Here is a 21,032-nt window from a genome sequence, read left to right as displayed (position 1 = left end):
TTGGATATCATCCATAAGTTTGATTATATAGCATCGGATGCTATCTTGGTTACTTGGGATGTAGGCAGTTTGTATACCTCAATTACCCATGAAAAGGGTATTGAATGTGTATGTAAAGCACCCTATAGTTTATTACATATTGAAACAGATTTATAATTGTAATTTATATTTAGTAGATATATTTGGCTTTCAAGTTATACTTTTTGTAGTTTCTGTCATTAAGGAGTCCATATCTAAAGTATACTGCTAGTTTCAGATACATGTATAAATTTGCCATATTGTTAATCATGCAAATCCTCCTACACCTCACCTGTAATATGTGCACATCTCAACGCCACAAGCTCTCTGTGTAAAGGCGCCCATACACTTTAGATACCTGTTGGCTGAATGCTCCTTTGTTCACCAAGCTACTGCTCTTAACTCCCTAATGCTAGTAATGCTCAACTCAGCAAGAGTTCTTAGCTTTGTAATGGGAAGATTAGAGAAAGCTCTGCCAGTCATCTATAGCAGCAGCTTCTCCAGTGCGAGACCAAAAGTGTTGAGAGCTTGAATTCAAACTACCAGATCCTTCCCTCCCTAAACATCATCTGTTGGGGAAGAGTCAGAAAGCACCTATACAGTTGATTACACCATTTTCAGCAGAGTCAGCAGATTTTCATCTAATGTGCATGGATTCTTTAGACCTCATTCAGAATAAAAGTTTTGTACCAGTGATTACCTGTCTGTTTTCCAGATTAGACCTAGCCCACAGTTCTACTCAATCTATGTAGAAACCTGTGGGCTATAAATCATATTCAAGCAGTGTAGGGACTGGGTGTTACTTATGGATTATGGAACAGTATACAGTAGCTATAGAATTCTGAGATGAATGAGTTGTATAGGCTCCCATAAACTTTAAACCAATGGCAGCTGAACCTGCTGCCATCGACAGGATTGGTCAATGGTCCAATGTGTATGTGGGTGCCAGTCAACTGATAGTTAGGAAAGATTTTGATCGCACATATCCAATTTTGGACTGCTGATCCCATTATTCTCAGATAAGCCAGATAACATATGCAGTCAACACCTTTCCCATAGAGAACACAGGAGTGTTTCTATTATTTTTGGCTACAAAAGATGCGCTAGGGCCTATTTTCCGGGGGTGGCTAATATTTGGTACTGGCGCCAGTGATTAAGTCGCCCGTTAACGGAAAATGAATATTCACTCCCGTCCCCTGCACACAACTCAGCGCCAGGACCAGTGATTGGAATGTGTATTAATGGCAAATGAATATTCACCCCTGATTCCGCCCATAATCCCACCCAACCATCTGTGCCAGCATCAGTGATTTAATTTGACTGCTGTATTACTGCCCGAGGATCGCATCGCAGTGCTCGGACTGGCCAGCGGCTCTTCTGCCCTGAGCATGTCAGCATGTATTTCTATTCAGCTGTCACACTGAGGTGAGTAGAGCTACCGGCCAGTTCAAGCATAATGATGCGATCCTTGTGCAGTAATACGTCAGTCTGACTGAATCACTGATGCTAGCACAGAGGCGTGGGCGGTGGAAGGGGGTGATTATCTATTTTCATTAACACATGATCCAGTCACTGATGCCGGTGCAGAGGGGTGGGCGGGAGAAGGTGTTGAATATTCACTTACTATTAACACACATTCCAATCACTGACGCAGGCGCAGAGGGGTGGGCGAGGCAAGGGGAAAATAAGAGTGTGGGCTGATATGGCTGTTGGCCGAAAGATCAGCCAAAGCATTGCTGGCTGAAAGCCATTTAATGTGTAGGTTTCAACAATGCTTAATCTCAACAATGTCTCAGACAGCATATAATCTATAGGTGACAAATGTCATGAAGAACTGACCACAGAAATGGAGATAGTTCCTTACTGACTAGGATGGACTGCCATGTGCAACTAAGAAATAGGGCATAGAAATATAGGGAAGTATATGATAGAATTTATTCTAACTTCTATACTTTACCTGAAACTAGAGATATTGCTACCACTAGACATCTAATCATCTTCAATAGTATATTTCAATATGTAGTGGTGAGTATTTGATTCCATAATGTATTTGATTGAGACAAAAAGCTCCTTAACACCCTCTGTGCTGCATGTTCCTTCCCAGTAACTATTGTCATCGAGAGTTAAAGGAACTGAGATTTTACCATCAGCATAAACTGCTGAGACATTTGGGATCTTGAGTCTGAAGAATACGTTGCTGTTCTTGGCTAGAACGCCCTCAAGAGGACAGGCTAACTCAAAGTGTTCCTCCCATTTCTTGTATGCTAAAGGAAACATAGGCCACTTCACACTGGGGTTGGAGCAAGTAATGAGATAGTTACATAGATAGCTGTAGGAGGAACTTGTACTGTCTCTTGGCTTAATAAAAACTTGTAGAACATATGTTCCCGACCTTGGGAGGTGGACCTTTATCTCTACATTGCCTTTCTTTTGTGTTTGGAAGACATGTCTACTCTCCATCTCCTTTGTCAGTGTTATTTCATCAGAGTCTAAAGTGCAGTAAAGTTTAATGTCATTTTTCAAAGCAAAATTGATCTTACAGGTTCCATCTTCAGCACAGATCACTGGATCAGAGTGTGAAGGTTCTAGGAGCCCAGCTTTTTCTGTCTCTGAGGAAGGGCCAACAGGATTGTGAAGGAAAGATGGAAAGGATGGCCATTTTACATTAGGATTTGAGCAGACAATTAGATAGTTCCCAATGTACCCAGTGATATCATCAAATAACAACAAAGCATAAGATCCAGCTTGTGGGAGGCGGACAATAAACTCCACTTTGTTCTTTCTCATACTTAATATAACATGATTGGGCATAGTCTGTATATTATCCGATGTCAGGCTCACAGTAATTTTTAGCATCCTTTCTGTTCTAAAGCTGATGGTACAGCAACCGTCATCTGTCTGAATTACTGGGTCAGGGTGAGACGGCTGTAGAAGCCCAGCCTTTTCTGTCTTTGAAGATGGTCCAACAGGATTATGAAGTGAAGATGGAAAGGACGGCCATTTTACATTAGGATTTGAGCAGACAATTAGATAGTTGCCAATGTACCCAGTGACATCATCAAAAAACAACAACGCATAAGAACCAGCTTGTGGGAGGCGGACAATAAACTCCACCTTGTCCTTTCTCACACTTAATATAACATGATTGGGCATAGTCTGTATATTATCAGATCTCAGGTTCAAGATAATGTTTAGCATCCTTTCTGTTCTGAAGCTGATGGTACAGCACCCGTCATCTGTATGAATTATTGGATCAGTGTGAGAGGGATTAAATAATCCAGCTTTGTGTGATTTCCAGTTTGGGCCAACAGGATTTTTAAGACATTTGGGTATGATCATAGTAGTATCCACAGAACTGCAGTGTACTCTGTATTTCAGAATGTGGTTTAAGTTCCCATCAGAGTTTCCCTTACGAGCATATATATGAAGAATGTGTTGGCCAATTTTTGGGGGATAAACATCAAGGATCATTCCATTGTCCTTCAATTTCAATATACCAGGAGTTTCTTTTTCATTGAGTTCAAAGCTGAATTCCATTTCACAACAGCTTTCAATGGCAATTGATGCTTTTCCTTTCACTGAAATAAAAAAATCATTACATTTCTAACATAAAAAATGGAAAACTAATAGAGATACACTGGTGCATGTTATATTGAAAAATATAAACTGAAAATCTACTGATTTTTTTTAAACTATTGTTTTAATTCAATTTTTTTCACCATTTATTTTATTGCACAATTAGCGAACTCTTTAGCCCCGATTCATCAAAGCAATTACACCCATACTTTTAAAAGTCTGAAAAATTTTGCGGCACAGGAAGTTAAAGGGGACCAACCACCAGGATTTTCATATATAAACTAAACCAGTTTTATACTTGTGATATCATGCTGATTCTAAACACACCTTCAGTTGTCAGATAGAATGTATATTTTCTGAAATATAGGCAAGTAAAGTTTTTGAAATGCACTGTTATTTGATGAGAGGTGGATCAGAATATCTAATATGGGGGTTTGATTTTGGTAGTTATTGCCACCCTTGTATGCCTGTCCTTCCTCTACCTATGCTTCGCCCCATGTCCTTCCTCCTCCTGTAATAACAGACAGGGGGAGGAAGGACAGGCAGGCAGACAGGGGCGGGAATACCTAGCAAAACCCAACCCCCATATTAGATATTCTGTTGCACCTCTCATCAAATAACAGTTGTGAGGTAGCGACCACCAACGTGGTAAATGGTCGCTATATGTCACAGTGGAGAAGGTCGCTGCGATATTAAACTGAAGAGGTTGCTATGGGACTTGTAGTTCCTCAAAGGCTTGTTTCTGCATTTAAGGGTCAGGTTCCCTTTAATAATGCCTGTGTGCTGGGCAGGTCTGGATAATCACAGACCTCCACCTGTGGGGGTTTCCAGTCTGATTTAGGAGACTCAGTGTGTGTTCTGGAGAGGGTGAGAGCAGAGCAGGGGGCTCTGGATTTCAGTCTGGGTTTAGACTGGAAGTAGTGTGCAAGCCAGGCTGGTTAGTGCTGTGGCTACTGGACCAAAGCTCTCCTGGAGTGGAGAGACAGACAGGAGTCTGCAGAGTGTCTCTGGGTTCTTGGAAGGAGCCACAGCAAGTGTTGTTCGCTGACTGGCAGGAGCCAGTGTGTACAGGCGCCACACTTCCAATAGAGACTGTATTGGACTGGAAGCCCACGGTATGTGATTGTGATATGTTTTTGCCTTAAGCCAGGAGAGGCCTGTTATGTTTAATGTTTGCCGTTTATGACAAGTTTTTAATAAACGGCTGGAAATTTTTATAAAGAGACTGTGTACATGTGTTGCTGAAGCTACCTCACACCGCTGCAAGCGAGTGGAACCCCCCAGGTTGCGGTAAGCAACGTTCACATATGGTGTCTCGAATGCGGGCATGCGGTCTGGTTGCTAGGGGCAACGCAGCCTGGTTGCTAAGGGCAACTGCCTAGGACGTATTGCTGTGGATCGGCGGGTCCACGAAAATCGTGTCGGCGCACTCAAGCAGCTGGCGGTGGATCGGCGGGTACACGAAAATTTTATCTGCGCACTGTCTGTGGATCGGCGGGTCCACGAACAGGGACAGCGTGCTCCAGCTGCTGGCGGTGAATCAGTGGGTCTGCAGGGTTCTGTGCTGCAGTGGTGAGAGACCAGTGACTGGAGGTTCCAGGCCAACCCGGAATTGCGGGGCCCTGTTTGGTGAGCAGTGATACACCACAGGCTGGAGATCCTGGTTGTACGGGCGGTACAACCTGGAAAGGTTAGTGGTTCTCTAACCCCCTCCCCCCTCTTTAGACCACCGGGTATTACCCATTGGAGCGCCCCTGCTGTTTGTTTTCTTGTTTCAGCATGGAGGGTGCACAAATGGATGCTATGGAGGAGCTGTACCAGTTCCTTGTGCGTGGACAGCAGGAGCCGTCAGTGCGCACCGATGTGGCAGCAGTGGACCAGTTGATGAACTCCCTTCTGGGGCCAGTACGAACACAGGGTGCCCAGCGAGATAAAGGGGAACTGTGTGAACTGGGGTCTAAAGACACTGCAAGGAAGCCACAGAAACCCCAAAAGGGGGTGGAGTCCCAGAAAGGGGTGGTTACCCAAAAGGGGGCGGGGTCCCAGAGAACGATGGTGGCACAAAAAGGGGCGGAGCATCCCAAATCCGAAGGTGTAGTGGCACCAATGGACAGTAGCCAAGGACAATGGTGTTCATGCTATGGGTGTCCGGTCTGCGGTACAGACTGCCCGGCTGACGAGAAGTCACGTCTGTGTTCTGTGGAAGTTGATGGCAAATGTGTGACTGGGCTGGTAGACTCGGTGAGCTTGGTGTCCCTGGTGAGGGCCACGCTCGATAACTACCCGATTCTTGGAAGGATGGAAGCCAGCTGCAGACATGGGAACATTGGAGAGTATCCACGGTCCCGAGTGGTTGTTGAGACGGATGGGGTGTTAGGACCCGTTAATGTTGGGGTAGTGCCTGACTTACCGCATCCCATTATAATAGGCCGGGACTTTAATTTTTTTGACGACTTGTGGTCGATGGCGGAAATGGCCAGCTGCTTGTGTAAAAGCCGGAAAGGCTCAAAGGAAGCCCTATCACAGCGGGAGGCTGAAAGTGTTCCTAGTAGTATGATATTATGTAATAAGGGGAAGACCATGCCTACTAGAGGTGACAGTACTAAGTTAGGGGTGACCAAAGAAAGAGATGGACGTGCCCCCCTTAGGGATATGACGTTTACAGTAACAAAGGATAGTGTGACCGTTAAAAACGGGAGAGCTCCAGACAGGGGGTTCAACACTTGGTTAAGTGGGGGCTTGTTAGTCCAGGACACCAGGGGGACTGACGATGACTCCAGTAAAGACACTGACTTTACTAAAGTGACAAATGAGTACAGTGACGTACTGATGAGCAAAGAGGGGAAATCTTCCTCCCGTCGCCGAAGGCGCAAGAGGCGCAGAGGGTCGGAGCAAGCTACAACCTCTGACAATATGGTCCAGATAGAGACAGTGTCGTGTATTTCTGCCCAAAGTGTGGATTCCCTTCCAGAATCTGAGTGTGCACCGAAGGTTCAGAAAGGCACGTTGCCAATAGCAACCGCTAATGTAGAGTCGTACAGCAAAATCATGCAAAAGAAAGATGAGTCTGAGCTGGAACTGACACATTGTAACAACAGAAATCAGCAGGGTGAAAACGCAGAAAAGGAGCCGACCAAGGAGGTACTGGTGGTGTCCCCTATGACTTCCCAGTGTGAAGCTGATGGTCTGTTGAGTGTAAGCTCTATAGGATATCAAACCCTGGAAAGTACTGTAAGAGATGACATCCTAGAGAGTGTTGGTGGAAGAAAAATCCACAAAGGTCATAGTAAGCAGACCGGTGAACTATCTAGTGCTAGGGTGGATAACAGTGAATACAGCCCCAAAGCTTTAAGAGGAAGAGAGTACTGTGGTGAAGGGTGTGACACCCTGGTAGAAGGCAATATTGTGAACTCCCAAGCGAGGGCAGAGGGTGACACTGCAGAGACCCAAGAGGAAGTTGGAGGGAATGCAGTTAAGTCCCAAGACACAGCTGGTGCTGTAAAAGTGGAAAGAGCCTCTGAAGAAGAGGTAAGGTCTGGACGTGAGGTCTCATCAGAAGCTGAGAGCCTGACTGACTCGGTGGGTAAGACCAAGACCGCAGACAAGAAGATTGACTCAGCTAAGAGCCTGAAACCCAAAGGCTCTGAGGCTGGGTCTGAGCCCGAGGAGGGTGTAACTCAAAAGGTGAAGCCTTTGGTGAAGAATATAGAAGGAGGCAAGAGACCTCAGGAACAGTCTAGTGTCCTTGAAAGTAAAGGAAGCAGACCAGTCTGCAATTATCTGATAGATGTGCCGGAAGACTTAAGAGAAGCCTGTGCCAGTGAGAAGGTGCATGAGAGATTTCAGAAGGCCGTAGGAGCCTGTAAAGTGTACTTTGCCCCAGAGTCTGGTCGGTTGGTGGTGTGCTCTGTGAGTGATGTCACAAAGAAGCGGGTGACTATCCTGAGTGGCATACACCTACAGTGTCTTCGCACAAATTGGCTCATCTCTACAAAGATGGCAGAAGACACCAAACAATTGAAGCATATGAAGCGGCTCACTGCAGCGTTTCAGGAAGTGGTGGTTGTGAAGAAACCATTAATTGGGCTTGCAATAAGAGCACTGAGAAGTAACATTCAGCAAGCCAGGAAGGTTCCTGGTATTACAGCTATTGAAGTGGAAGAAAACAGTGGAACATTCCAAATCTATGGGAAAACTGCAGAAGCAGTCAAGACAGCTCGAAGGTTGTTGGAGTTTGTGGAGGAGGTCACACAAGTGCCCAGAAAACTCGTCAATAAGCTGATTGGAAGAAATGGAAGAGTCATGCAGGAGATGGTTGATACGTCTGGTGTGACGAGAGTAAGAATTAATATTCATAATGAAGCCAAGATACTCTGTGAAGTCGGTATGGTTCCCTGTGTTATTGTGGGAACAAAGGAGTGTGTTGAAAATATACGAGTTCTCCTAGAATACAGACTGGGATACTTGGAAGAACTGAAGCAATTGAATCTTCAAAGACAGAAGATTGCAGAGAAACTTTGTCAAGTTAGTGTGAGGTTGCGACCGCTTTCGGGCCAGGGCCCAAAGAAGTGCGGTCCACCTGCTGACTGTGTTGCTTCAGATGGCAAAGGAAGCAGGTCCTGTAGTAAAAGGAGCCAAGGTTATAGAGGACCTAATTATATATCGGGCTGTAGCACAGACTCTGAAGACTCTAAGCCCTCTAAGACAATGTCCGAAGGAAAGAATGGCGCTTGGGACATGTCTCTAGCCAAAGATGGCATTGAGAAAGTGAACAATCAGAGCAATGGACGAAGATGTCCTAGAAGAAGAGCCCAATATTGATCTGGACACAGAGAATGCATAGGATCTAGTTACGGCAGAACCTCAGGGCTGATGTACCCAAACAGTAGCCCCTCTAGTGGACTGAATAGCGCAGGGTCGAGCCGCACAGTAGTTACGACTAAGAGAGTGTCTCACTACCACACTGACCGTTTGAGACGGTCATGGAGAGATAGGTCTGACCAGGGACCGTGTCTGAGAAGTGGGTTTCCTGTGAAGGGTTTGGTGACAGACGGTATGTCGAGAACTGGAGCTCAAGGTTGTCAAAGTGGGCCCTCTCAACTGGTAGGGCAAGGTGACCCTGATGCCCCGTCTCGAGGCCCCTGTAGGGTATCGAGTGTTCAACCCTACAAGTTTGAACAGAGGGGGGGGATATGTGAGGTAGCGACCACCAACGTGGTAAATGGTCGCTATATGTCACAGTGGAGAAGGTCGCTGCGATATTAAACTGAAGAGGTTGCTATGGGACTTGTAGTTCCTCAAAGGCTTGTTTCTGCATTTAAGGGTCAGGTTCCCTTTAATAATGCCTGTGTGCTGGGCAGGTCTGGATAATCACAGACCTCCACCTGTGGGGGTTTCCAGTCTGATTTAGGAGACTCAGTGTGTGTTCTGGAGAGGGTGAGAGCAGAGCAGGGGGCTCTGGATTTCAGTCTGGGTTTAGACTGGAAGTAGTGTGCAAGCCAGGCTGGTTAGTGCTGTGGCTACTGGACCAAAGCTCTCCTGGAGTGGAGAGACAGACAGGAGTCTGCAGAGTGTCTCTGGGTTCTTGGAAGGAGCCACAGCAAGTGTTGTTTGCTGACTGGCAGGAGCCAGTGTGTACAGGCGCCACACTTCCAATAGAGACTGTATTGGACTGGAAGCCCACGGTATGTGATTGTGATATGTTTTTGCCTTAAGCCCGGAGAGGCCTGTTATGTTTAATGTTTGCCGTTTATGACAAGTTTTTAATAAACGGCTGGAAATTTTTATAAAGAGACTGTGTACATGTGTTGCTGAAGCTACCTCACACCGCTGCAAGCGAGTGGAACCCCCCAGGTTGCGGTAAGCAACGTTCACACAGTGCATTTCACAAACTTTACTTGCCTGTATTTCAGAAAGTATACATCTGATCTCACAACTAAAGGGATGTTTAGAATTGTCATGATAGCGCCAGTATAGCACTGGCTTTAGTTTATATGTGAAAATCCTGGTGTTTGGTCTCCTTTAAGCAACAATTTGGTGACTTTTTATGATCTTACACCAAAATGGGAGTAGCTGAAGTGAGACAAAGGTGGTATGGTGCATGGTGATGCCTGCTTATCTAATTCATGAGCTGTGGCATACCTTATGCCACAAATCTTACTCGAGTAAAATTGGTGGAAAGGTGCACGGAGCCACATTCCACTTTTAAATTGTACTTGATACATTTAGAGTTGTGCGTGCCTCTTAATGAATCAGATGCGTCTGACTCCAACATGCTCCCTCATCGAGACTGGCATATATATCTCTGGGCTTGATGATTTAGGGCCTTTGCTTTTTGTTTTCATCATTCTATCTGCCAGTCTGTTGCCTCATATGCTTTTTACTGTGTCCTAGAATATGTAAGTACCATGTAAGTAAAGGTTACTATTAGTATTTGTGTCCTGCTATGATAATGCTTTGCCAAACTGTGATGAAAGCATATTTTTTACCAGGGATATATACAAAATCCAATAAAAGCCACAATACAATCAATAAATATAAAGAAAATATAAGGAATATGAATGCATAGAGGCTGCCATGTTGCTGCTTTTGGATCCCTGGTAAGAGGTGCGGCTTTCTCCGTGTGCAGCCCTCAGGGTGGTGCTGTTGGGTTGCTTAATGCGGCAGTCCGAGATATCCTGACAGCTGCATTTTGCTGCCTCCCGAATTGGGGTCGGCAGTTTCCTGAGATGGCTGTCAAGTACCTATTTCAGGCTAGCCCAGTGGCATATGTAGGGGGGGCAGGCAGGGCATTCACCCTGGGTGCAGCCAGCAGGGGGGCACTGTTCAAGGTGTCAACTGCATTTTGCTGCCCCCCATAGTGGAAGTTGGAAGAAGTGGAGCTCATAGAGTTATTGTAATTAGGAGAAGGAGGGAAGAACTTTGAGTACACAGTTTGGGGAGAGAGGGTGGAAGGATGGGGAAAGAAGTTCGAGGATGCAATATGGGGAGCGAGGGGGGAAATTTGAGGACACAGTATGGGAAACGAGGGGATGGAATCTGAGGACATAGTATGGGGAGCAAGGGGAGAGAAATTTGAGGACAGTATAGGGAGAAGAGAGGTAAATTTGAGGACACACTATGGGGAGCAAGGGGGCTGGATTGGCGTTGACACTGTATAAAAGTAAGGGGGATGGGTGCAGACACAGTACAGGGAGCAAGGGGGGCATTTGTGGACACAATATGGGGAGCGAGGTTAGGGAACTTGAGGAAATGGTTTGGGAGCAAGGGGGGAGAATATTGGAAGACAGTATGAGGAGCGAGGTGGTAAATGTGAAGAGGTAATGAGAAGACAGTTGCATGAGAGAAATGTGAGGGGACACGGACTAGAGACCAGGTATGGTGAGGGAGGCCATATGGAGGGACGGGTAGCATGGGGGAGAGTGTGAGGCCATAGCAAGGAGGGGACAGTAAGTCAAGGAGGGAGTGTGTGATTAAGGTGGACAGTATATGGACTGGGTAGTATGGGGATACAGTGTTAGAGGACAGTGTGAAGAGGGGGTCCAATATGGAAAAGAGTGAAGTGTAGGGGTCAGGTACTATAAGAGGGAAAGTGCGTGGGTCATATTTTAGGCCGGGAACAAAGTGAAGGACAATAATTTATTCAGAGGCACAGCTTAGGGCAGTATTCTAATTCACGAGCATTATATAATGACACTGCTATTTTTAACCCCTCCACCCACGGGCGATTTTCCGGTTTTTGGGGTTTTTTGCTCCTTTTCTTCCGCGAGCCGTAACATTTTTATTTTTCCATCAATCTTGCCATATAAAGGCTTTTTTTTGCGGGACAAGCTGTATTTTCTTCATCGTTCCTTATGGGAGACCCAGACCATGGGTGTATAGCTACTGCCTCCGGAGGACACACAAAGTACTACACTCAAACGTGTAGCTCCTCCCTCCGGGCTATATACACCCCCTGGATGACAATCTAACCAGTTCAATGCTTTGTGTTTCAGGAGGTCACACACACACATGCATTCTCTGATTTTTAATTTTTAAGATTTTTGATTTCAAAGATATGGAAGAAAAGCGGGTCCAGTCTGGACTCCCGGCATGTCCCTTCTCACCCCACTGTGTCGGCGGTGCTGTTAAGGTTGACTATACAAGGCTGGAGCCTTCACATGCCGCGCTCCTTCTCCATCCTCTGAGGCTCTGGCTTGAAGTGGGAGCCATCACGGTCCTCTCTGCTTTGCAGGAGACCGGTCTCCATCCGCAGCCCTGTCAGGATCCTGCCGGACGGAGCGTTTAACCCCCCCCCCCAGGGACCTGGCCCTGCGTCTCAAAAGCTAAGTATTGAGACGTTTTTCAGGGGTCCCGGGTATATTTATTAAGGGGAGAGTGTGTCTTTTGACTTTGCTGTGAATTGCGGCCGGTTCTCTGGGTTTTTCCTGAGAACCGCGCCGAGGGTGCCTGCTCGTCGGCCGCATGTCAAAATCTAGGCCCCGGCTTCAGTTGTGGCCTAGTTTCGGTTTCAGTCCCCCTGCATGTCAGTCTTGCAGGGGAACAGTGCGGCGCCGCCCACCGGCCGTTCAGCAGAGGGGAGGACACTCCTCTCTGAGGAGATGTTTCCCTCCCCTGTATCTCTCCTTGGCCCTCCGGATTCCCGCTCTTGGGCTAAACCCCGCCCCCCTCCTCACTCCGGCGCCATTTTATCAGCGTTCACACACTGATCGGCGCTGGCTGCTGCAACTTCTGCATCTACTGGGGGTCCGAGCTGTGGAATCCGGAGGGCACACAAAAACCGGTCTGGTAAGCCACAACCTCTGGTTGTGGGCTTTATTATACACTCTCAGGGGGTCATTCTATAGGAGTGTATTCTTTACTGCAGAGCCTCCACCTCAGCAGCATGTCTCTCACTAGGAGCAAGGCTGCCAGGCTTTACTCTATATGCACTGCATGTAAGCTCATTCTGACTGAACTGAGCACATATCCACATTGTGATGCCTGCTCTAACATGGTGGTGCCTCAGCCTGGAGCCTCTTCAGGGGTCCCCCCGGCTGCTCCGGCCCCGGTGGCTGAACCCCCGGCTTGGGTAGCATCTTTTTCCAGAGCTATCTCCCAGTCTTTTGCCGACTCCATGGGACAGCTGTCCCGGACTCTGCTGACCATGCATCAGAACCCTCCTCAGGGCGCCTCTGCTGCTCCGAGCTCTGCAGAGCTCTCAGAGCATGTTTTAGGACCCCGTCCTCCTAAACGGAGACGCAGGGACCCTTCTCCTGCCTCGTCCCACGGCTCTGATTCACGAGCTGAGGTGCAGGGCGAGGAGGATACTTTTACTGTGGGCTCAGACGCTACCTCTATGTGCCCCATTGACTTATCTGAGGGTGATGCGGATGTTAGTGACTTGATTGCATCCATTAACTCCGTACTGAACCTCAATCCACCAGTGTCAGAGGAACAAGCCTCTCTGGTAGAAATACACCAGTTTACCTCTCCTAAGAGAGCTAGGAGTACGTTTTTTAACCACTCCAGTTTTCAGGCCACTGTTACCAAGCCCAGGGCCTGTCCTGACAAACGCTTTCCAAAGCGTAGTTCTGATGACCGTTTTCCCTTTCCTCCAGAAGTGGTTAAGGAGTGGGCTCACTCTCCAAAGATAGACCCTCCGGTGTCTAGAATCTCAGCCCGGACAGTCATATCTGTGGCCGATGGCACCTCTCTTAAGGATCCCATTGACCGCCAGGTTGACCTTCTGGCCAAATCTGTATATGAGGCGGCAGGAGCCTCGTTCTCCCCGTCCTTTGCAGCAGTGTGGGCTCTTAAGGCAGTCTCTGCCTCTTTGGCGGAGATACATTCCCTCGCCAGGGACTCTATACCCGAGATGGTTGCCTTAACTTCCCAGGCTTCGGCTTTTTCATCCTACGCCATGTCTGCCATTCTGGAGGCTTCTCACCGCATGGCGGTGGCTTCCGCTAATTCTCTCGCGATCCGCAGGATCTTGTGGCTTCGAGAGTGGAAAGCAGACGCTTCTTCTAAGAAGTACCTTGCTGGGCTCCCCTTTGCTGGGTCCCGGCTGTTCGGTGAACAACTGGATGAAATTATTAAGGAAGCTACTGGCGGGAAGAGTACTTCCTTGCCACAAACTAAAACCAGGAAACCTGTCCAGGGCAGGAACCAGTCGAGGTTTCGTTCCTTTCGTTCCTCTAACTGGTCATCCTCTAAGCCCTCAGCCTCGTCCACTAACTCGGCCAAGGATCGAAAACCCAGCTGGCGCGCGAAGCCGCGTCCTCAGAAGAACGGAGGAGCCGCTGCCACTAAGGCAGCTTCCTCTTGACTATCTGGCTGCGCCAGCAACCTCCTTGGTCGGTGGCAGGCTCTCCCACTTTGGCGACGTGTGGTTTCAACACGTCTCCGATCAGTGGGTGCGGGATATCATCTCCCACAGCTACAGGATAGAATTTTCTTCCAGCCCGCCAAACAGATTTTTTCTGTCCACTCCCCCCTGCTCCAAAGCCGCCGCCTTCTCACAGGCCGTGGCATCCTTGCAGGCCAACGGAGTAATTGTTCCGGTTCCCGCCCGGGAACGGTTCAGAGGTTTCTACTCAAACCTCTTCCTAGTCCCCAAGAAGGACGGTTCCTTCCGGCCCATCCTGGATCTCAAGCTTCTCAACAAGCATGTTCAGGTGCGGCGCTTTCGCATGGAATCTCTGAGATCGGTCATTGCCTCAATGACCCAAGGAGATTTTCTAGCATCCATCGACATCAGAGATGCTTATCTGCATGTGCCTATTGCGGTTTCACACCAGCGTTGGCTACGCTTTGCAATCGGAGAGGAACATTTCCAATTCGTGGCTCTCCCCTTCGGGTTAGCCACGGCCCCTCGTGTTTTCACCAAGGTCATGGCAGCAGTGGTTGCGGTCCTGCATCTCCAGGGGTTGGCAGTAATCCCCTACCTGGACGACCTTCTAGTCAAGGCCTCATCCAGTGCAGACTGTCAGCGGAGTGTCTCGCTCACTCTCGCCACGCTTGTTCAATTCGGGTGGCTTGTCAATCTGCCCAAGTCCACTCTGACCCCGATCCAGGAACTTACGTACCTAGGGATGCAATTCGAGACTCTGCCGGCACTTGTGAAGCTGCCCTTAGTCAAACAGCAGTCCCTTCATCTGGCGGTGCGCTCTCTGTTGAAGCCCCGCCGTCATTCCATCAGGCACCTCATGCAGGTGCTGGGTCAGATGGTGGCGTCAATGGAAGCGGTTCCCTTTGCCCAGTTCCATCTGCGTCCCCTGCAGCTGGACATTCTCCGCTGTTGGGACAAGCGGACCTCTTCCTTGCACAGGCTAGTGGCTCTGTCACCACAGACCAGGAGCTCTTTTCAGTGGTGGCTTCGGCCCCTCTCTCTGTCACAGGGACGCTCCTTCCTGACTCCGTCCTGGGTGATCCTCACCACGAATGCCAGCCTCTCCGGCTGGGGGGCAGTATTTCTCCACCACCGAGCACAGGGCACTTGGACTCCGTCCGAATCAGCCCTCTCGATCAATGTGCTGGAAATCAGGGCTGTTCTTCTAGCTCTCGTAGCCTTTCACCACCTGTTGGCGGGCAAGCACATTCGAGTCCAGTCGGACAACGCGACAGCGGTTGCCTACATCAATCACCAGGGCGGGACTCGCAGCCGCCTGGCGATGTTGGAGGTTCAACGAATCCTTCAGTGGACGGAGGACTCCAAGTCCACCATATCCGCAGTCCACATCCCAGGCGTAGAAAACCGGGAGGCCGATTATCTCAGCCGTCAAACCGTGGACAGCGGCGAGTGGGCCCTGCATCCGGCAGTGTTCCGGTCAATCTGCCGCAAGTGGGGCACTCCGGTAGTGGATCTAATGGCATCCCGGCACAACAACAAGGTCCCGGTTTATGTGGCTCGCTCCCACGATCCTCAGGCCTTGGCAGCGGACGCGCTGGTTCAAGATTGGTCCCAGTTCCGTCTGGCCTACGTGTTTCCCCCTCTAGCTCTCTTGCCCAGGGTTCTGCGCAAGATCAGAATGGAGGGCCGTCGGGTCATAATCATTGCTCCGGACTGGCCCAGGCGAGCTTGGTACCCAGATCTGCTCCGTCTGTCCGTAGAAATGCCGTGGCATCTCCCGGACCGCCCAGACCTTCTCTCTTAAGGTCCGTTTTTCCGCCAGAATTCTGCGGCTCTCAGATTGACGGCGTGGCTCTTGAGTCCTGGGTCCTGACGGCTTCAGGCATTCCTTCTGAGGTCATCTCAACTATGACTCAGGCTCGGAAGTCTTCCTCGGCCAAGATTTACTACAGGACTTGGAAGATTTTCCTGTCCTGGTGTCGCTCTTCCGGCCATGCTCCTTGGCCGTTCTCTTTGCCGACCATCCTGTCATTTCTACAGTCCGGTCTGCAGCTAGGACTATCCCTCAATTCCCTCAAGGGACAGGTGTCGGCTCTGTCGGTATTATTCCAGCGGCGTATCGCCCGACTGGCTCAGGTGCGCACCTTCATACAGGGCGCATCTCACATCATTCCTCCTTACCGGCGGCCTTTGGATCCCTGGGATCTTAATATGGTCCTCACGGCCTTACAGAAACCCCCCTTTGAGCCTCTTAGGGAGGTTCCTTTGTTTAGACTTTCACAGAAAGTGGTTTTTCTAGTGGCCATAACTTCTCTCAGGAGAGTCTCTGATTTGGCTGCGCTCTCTTCGGAGTCACCTTTTTTAGTGTTTCACCAAGACAAGGTGGTTCTCCGTCCGACTCCGGACTTTCTCCCTAAGGTGGTGTCTCCTTTCCACCTTAACCAGGACATTTCATTGCCTTCCCTTTGTCCGGCCCCTGTGCATCGCTTTGAGAAGGCGTTGCATACCTTGGATTTGGTGCGGGCGCTCCGAATCTATGTGTCACGCACCGCCGCTCTTAGGCGGTGCACCTCTCTTTTTGTGCTAACCACGGGTCAGCGCAAGGGTCTCTCGGCTTCTAAACCGACCCTAGCTCGTTGGATTAGGTCGGCCATCTCCGATGCCTACCAATGTTCTCAGGTGCCTCCCCCGCCGGGGATCTAGGCACACTCGACCAGAGCTGTCGGTGCCTCCTGGGCTTTCAGGCACCAGGCTATGGCTCAGCAGGTTTGTCAGGCTGCCACTTGGTCTAGTCTGCACACCTTTTCGAAGCACTACCAAGTGCATGCTCATGATTCGGCAGATGCGAGCTTGGGCAGACGCATCCTTCAGGCGGCTGTCGCCCATTTGTGAAGTTAGGTTTTGCCTACTTCTCAGTTTTGTTTATTTCCCACCCATGGACTGCTTTGAGACGTCCCATGGTCTGGGTCTCCCATAAGGAACGATGAAGAAAAAGAGAATTTTGTTACTTACCGTAAATTCTTTTTCTTATAGTTCCCACATGGGAGACCCAGCACCCTCCCTGTTGCCTGTTGGCAGTTCTTGTTCCGTGTGTTTCACCGGCTGTTGTTGTAGACAGAGGTTCCGGTTTTTCCGAGTTTTACTCTATCTCTACTTATGGGTGGATGTCCTCCTTCAGCTTTTGCACTGAACTGGTTAGATTGTCATCCAGGGGGTGTATATAGCCCGGAGGGAGGAGCTACACGTTTGAGTGTAGTACTTTGTGTGTCCTCCGGAGGCAGTAGCTATACACCCATGGTCTGGGTCTCCCATGTCGGAACTATAAGAAAAAAGAATTTACGGTAAGTAACAAAATTCTCTTTTTTTAAATGAAACTATGAGTTTTACCATACAGTGTACTGAAAAACAGCAAAAAAAAATTCAAGTGCAGAAAATCTGTAAAAAAAAGTGTGATCGCACAATAGTTTTTGGGATATTTTATTCACCACGCTCACTATATGATAAATCTGATGTGTTGGTGTGATGTCTCAGGTCAGTACGAGTTTGTAGACATCAATAATGTATAGGTTTACTTTTATCTAAGGAGTTAAAAAAAAGTTCACTAGTTTGTCCAACAAAAGTGGTGCACTTTTAGCGCCATTTTCCGAAACCCGTAGCGTTCTCATTTTTCGGGATCTATGGCTCAGTGATGGCTTATTTTTTGTGCCTGGAGCTGATGCTGTCAATGGTATCATTTTTGCGCAGATGCTACATTTTGCGCAAAATTTGCGGCTACCAAAAAACGTAATTTTGGCATTTGGAATTTTTTTGCCGCTATGCCGTTTACCGATCAGATTAATTGATTTTATATTTTGATAGATTGGGCGTTTCTGAACACGGCGATACCAAATATCTGTATATTTTTTATTTTTTTAACCCTTTAATTTTCAAAGGGCCGAATGGGGAGTGATTTGAACTTTTAGGTTTTTTTATTTTTTTTTTAATTTTTAAAACTTTTTTTTTGTTTTTTTATTTTACTAGGTCCCCTAGGGAACTATAACGATCAGCAGTTTGATCACTCTTTAATTTCTCCAGGTCACAGCTACACAGCTTTACTCTCACACAGTGCCCTCTGCCGGCAGTGAGAGAAAGTGACTCATGACAGCTACAGGAGTCATCACATGACCTTGTGCTACCATCGCAACCACTGGAAGGCACATGATCATGTCACGTGACTTTTGATGGGGATGTGTAAGTTATTCTTACGGTGCGCGCTGATACATCTCTCTATCACATGTTGGCAGCGAGATATGAGGGGTTAATAGCTGCGGGTGGAACACGATTCCACTCGCACCTGGCAGGCACACATCTCAGCTGTTGAAATCAGCTGAGATGTGCGCGGATCGTCGTGGACTGCCCACGGCAGGTGGAGGGGATTAACCTCACACAATCCATGATGTACCCAGTACGTCATGTGTCGTGAAGAGGTTAAAGGGGTTTTCCAATATTTTTTCACCCTTTTGCTATATATAATAGCTCTTCAAAACAATACCTTTTGTAATATACATGGACTAGATGTATAGCTTCTATGAGTGCATCTCAGCAGGATCACATAGTACTGGATTGTTATACAGATTCTTCCTCCTCCTCTGATACTTCCTTTCCAGGCACATAAATCAGACCAAATGAATGGATGTGATCACTGGGCTCCTGATGGTTGGTGTTGATGTTTTGAAAGAATGACAGCTGCCTGAGCATGCTTTCTGTAATTTTAGTCTGCCTCACACATGTTGAGCTGACAGTTTCATTCAGCAATAACAACAGCCCGACACCTTTGCTAGTGAAGTGCTATGATCTGCATTTTAAAAGCAAACGGTTTAGGTAATCCAATCACTGAGGTGGATAGCTGAAATTTGCATACCAAACACCGTGACAGGGCCATATTGACCATCTGGCAATTGCTAGATGGGTTGGTACCAACCCTAGACTGCTCTGACACTTGCTATCTCCCAATATCTTTGTCAAGACTGTTTCTATGGCAATATGAAGCTCCTGAGGGTGAAAAGAAGAGTGAGAAGGGAAGACTTTGGGTGGAGAATGTAGGGGGCGTGCTAAGTGCTGGCACACAGGTTACTGCAATGTATGATGGAACTTATAGTAATAGATCACAGTAAGCTTGTGGAGTGGAAATGATGGATGTAAACATCAGAGCTGCAGCCAGCATACACCAAGTGATGCTTCTTTAACCTTTTTACGACCAAAGATGTACTGCTACAACCTTGGTCGCCTCCCTCTGGTTACTACGGACTTAGGCGGCAAGCCTACGGTATTCTCCGCACATGTCTGCTGATCTGATCAGCAGACATCTGTAGCTAATAAGTGCAGGTGGATTTGAGATCTACCCCCGCCTGTTAACCCCTTTGACCACTGTTAAATACTGACAATGAAAATTTCAATGGCCACGGCGAAGATCGCGCCGTTCCCCACAGCCATCGGCAGGCCCATGAAGCGTTCATGGGATGTCAATGTGTTGTTATGGTAGCTGATGGCCCCTGATGCTGCCATGCCACCTGCAAGACAAAACAATCACTGATCTCGGGGAGACCAGCCAGAGAAAACACTGCCGGCAGCCAGCAAAGGCGCTCAACACAGTGAAATCCTAGGTGCATTGCCCCCTGGGAAGTATGCAAATCAAAAAATATCCGTGGAGCCTCTGTTAGGAGTCTCAACACAGAAAATAGCCAGATATTCCTCCAGGAAGGACCTAGCCAAGGAGTGGCTCTTTTTAGGAGACCACCATAACCACCATATTAAGTGGCCCTTTTAGTCAATATCCAACTCTTTGACAAGTGTAAAGAAATGACAAGGGAAATACCAAAGCCAGGTATCCATCAACAGACAGCTGTTTCGGGGTATTGTCCCTCATAAGCGTGGAGTAGGATTCTGGCTAGGTGGGAGCAATGCCTAGTAAGCCAGCAAGAAAAAACAATCACTGATCTCCGGGAGACCAGCCAGAGAAAACACTGCCGGCAGCCAGCAAAGACGCTCAACACAGTGAAATCCTAGGTGCATTGCCCCCTGTGAAGTATGAAAATCAAAAAAGGTCCGTGGAGCCTCTGTTAGGAGTCTCGACACAGAAAATAGCCAGATATCCCTCAACTAGGCATTGCTCCCACCTAGCCAGAATCCTACTCCACACTGATGAGGGGCAATAGACCTAGACCTCAAAAGAGCAGTCTATGCAAGACAAGCCAGGAATCTCACAGAACTAGAAGACTTTTCCAAGGAGGAATGGATAAAAATCCCTCAAACAAGAATTGAAAGACTTTTACCTGGCCACAAAAAGCATTTACAAGATGTGATACTTGCCAAAGGGGATGCTACTAGGTACTAACCATGCAGGGTGCCTAAACTTTTGCATCGGCCTATTTTCCTTTTCTGTTAATTTTAACATTTAAAATATAAAAAATATATATACAGTATATTGCATAAAATACAAAGAAAGTGTGTCATCTTTAACTTTATGCCTTTTAGAGATCATTTCATCATGAATTTGTTTAATTGCTCACATTAACAGCAATTTTGACTAGGGATGCCCAAACTCTTACATGCCACTGTATGTCCGCCATCCTGGTATATATGTCGTTTATCCTGGGTCCATCCTGGAATACATGTTCTCATCCTAGGCCCATCCTGGTATATCTGATCCCCATCCTGGTATGTATGTCCTCATCCTGGGCCCATCCTGGTATATATTTCTTCATCCTGGTATATCTGTCGTAAGCCCTTTGCCCATCCTGATATATATTGGTATATATGTCTTCATCCTGGGCCCATTCTGGTATATCTGTCCCCGATCCTGCTATATATGTCCTCATCCGTATACCTTCCTGGTATATATGTTCTTATCCTGGGCCCCTTCGTGTTATATACAGTCCTCATTCTGTCTCTAATGCATAAAGAGATAAAAAGAAATTCTACTCGCTTCCCTCCAGTCCCACACCATGCTGCATCCTCTGTAGTCAGCACATAGTGGCCAGCAGGTGATATCGGTGTGCGCAACATGGCGCATGATGTCATTGTCATGCGCCCTCAGTCACGTGCACACCAACGTCAGCTGCTGTTT

The 21,032-nt window shown here is 47.8% G+C and overlaps 1 protein-coding gene across 1 annotated transcript in view; it reads right to left on the bottom strand.

The window, feature by feature from the left end:
- Positions 1-2,007: 2,007 nt before the first annotated feature.
- The window catches only part of LOC142297315 (kyphoscoliosis peptidase-like), a 91,837-nt gene continuing 72,812 nt past the window's right edge, over positions 2,008-21,032 (bottom strand). The window contains exon 13 of the mRNA XM_075341553.1: positions 2,008-3,596. Coding sequence (XP_075197668.1) covers positions 2,008-3,596 — 1,589 coding nt within the window. The remainder of the gene's footprint in view (positions 3,597-21,032) is intronic.

Source organism: Anomaloglossus baeobatrachus, chromosome 3 (genome assembly GCF_048569485.1).
Source record: "Anomaloglossus baeobatrachus isolate aAnoBae1 chromosome 3, aAnoBae1.hap1, whole genome shotgun sequence".
Classification (NCBI taxonomy): Eukaryota; Metazoa; Chordata; class Amphibia; order Anura; family Aromobatidae; genus Anomaloglossus; species Anomaloglossus baeobatrachus.
This window is presented reverse-complemented; position numbering and strand designations above follow the sequence as displayed.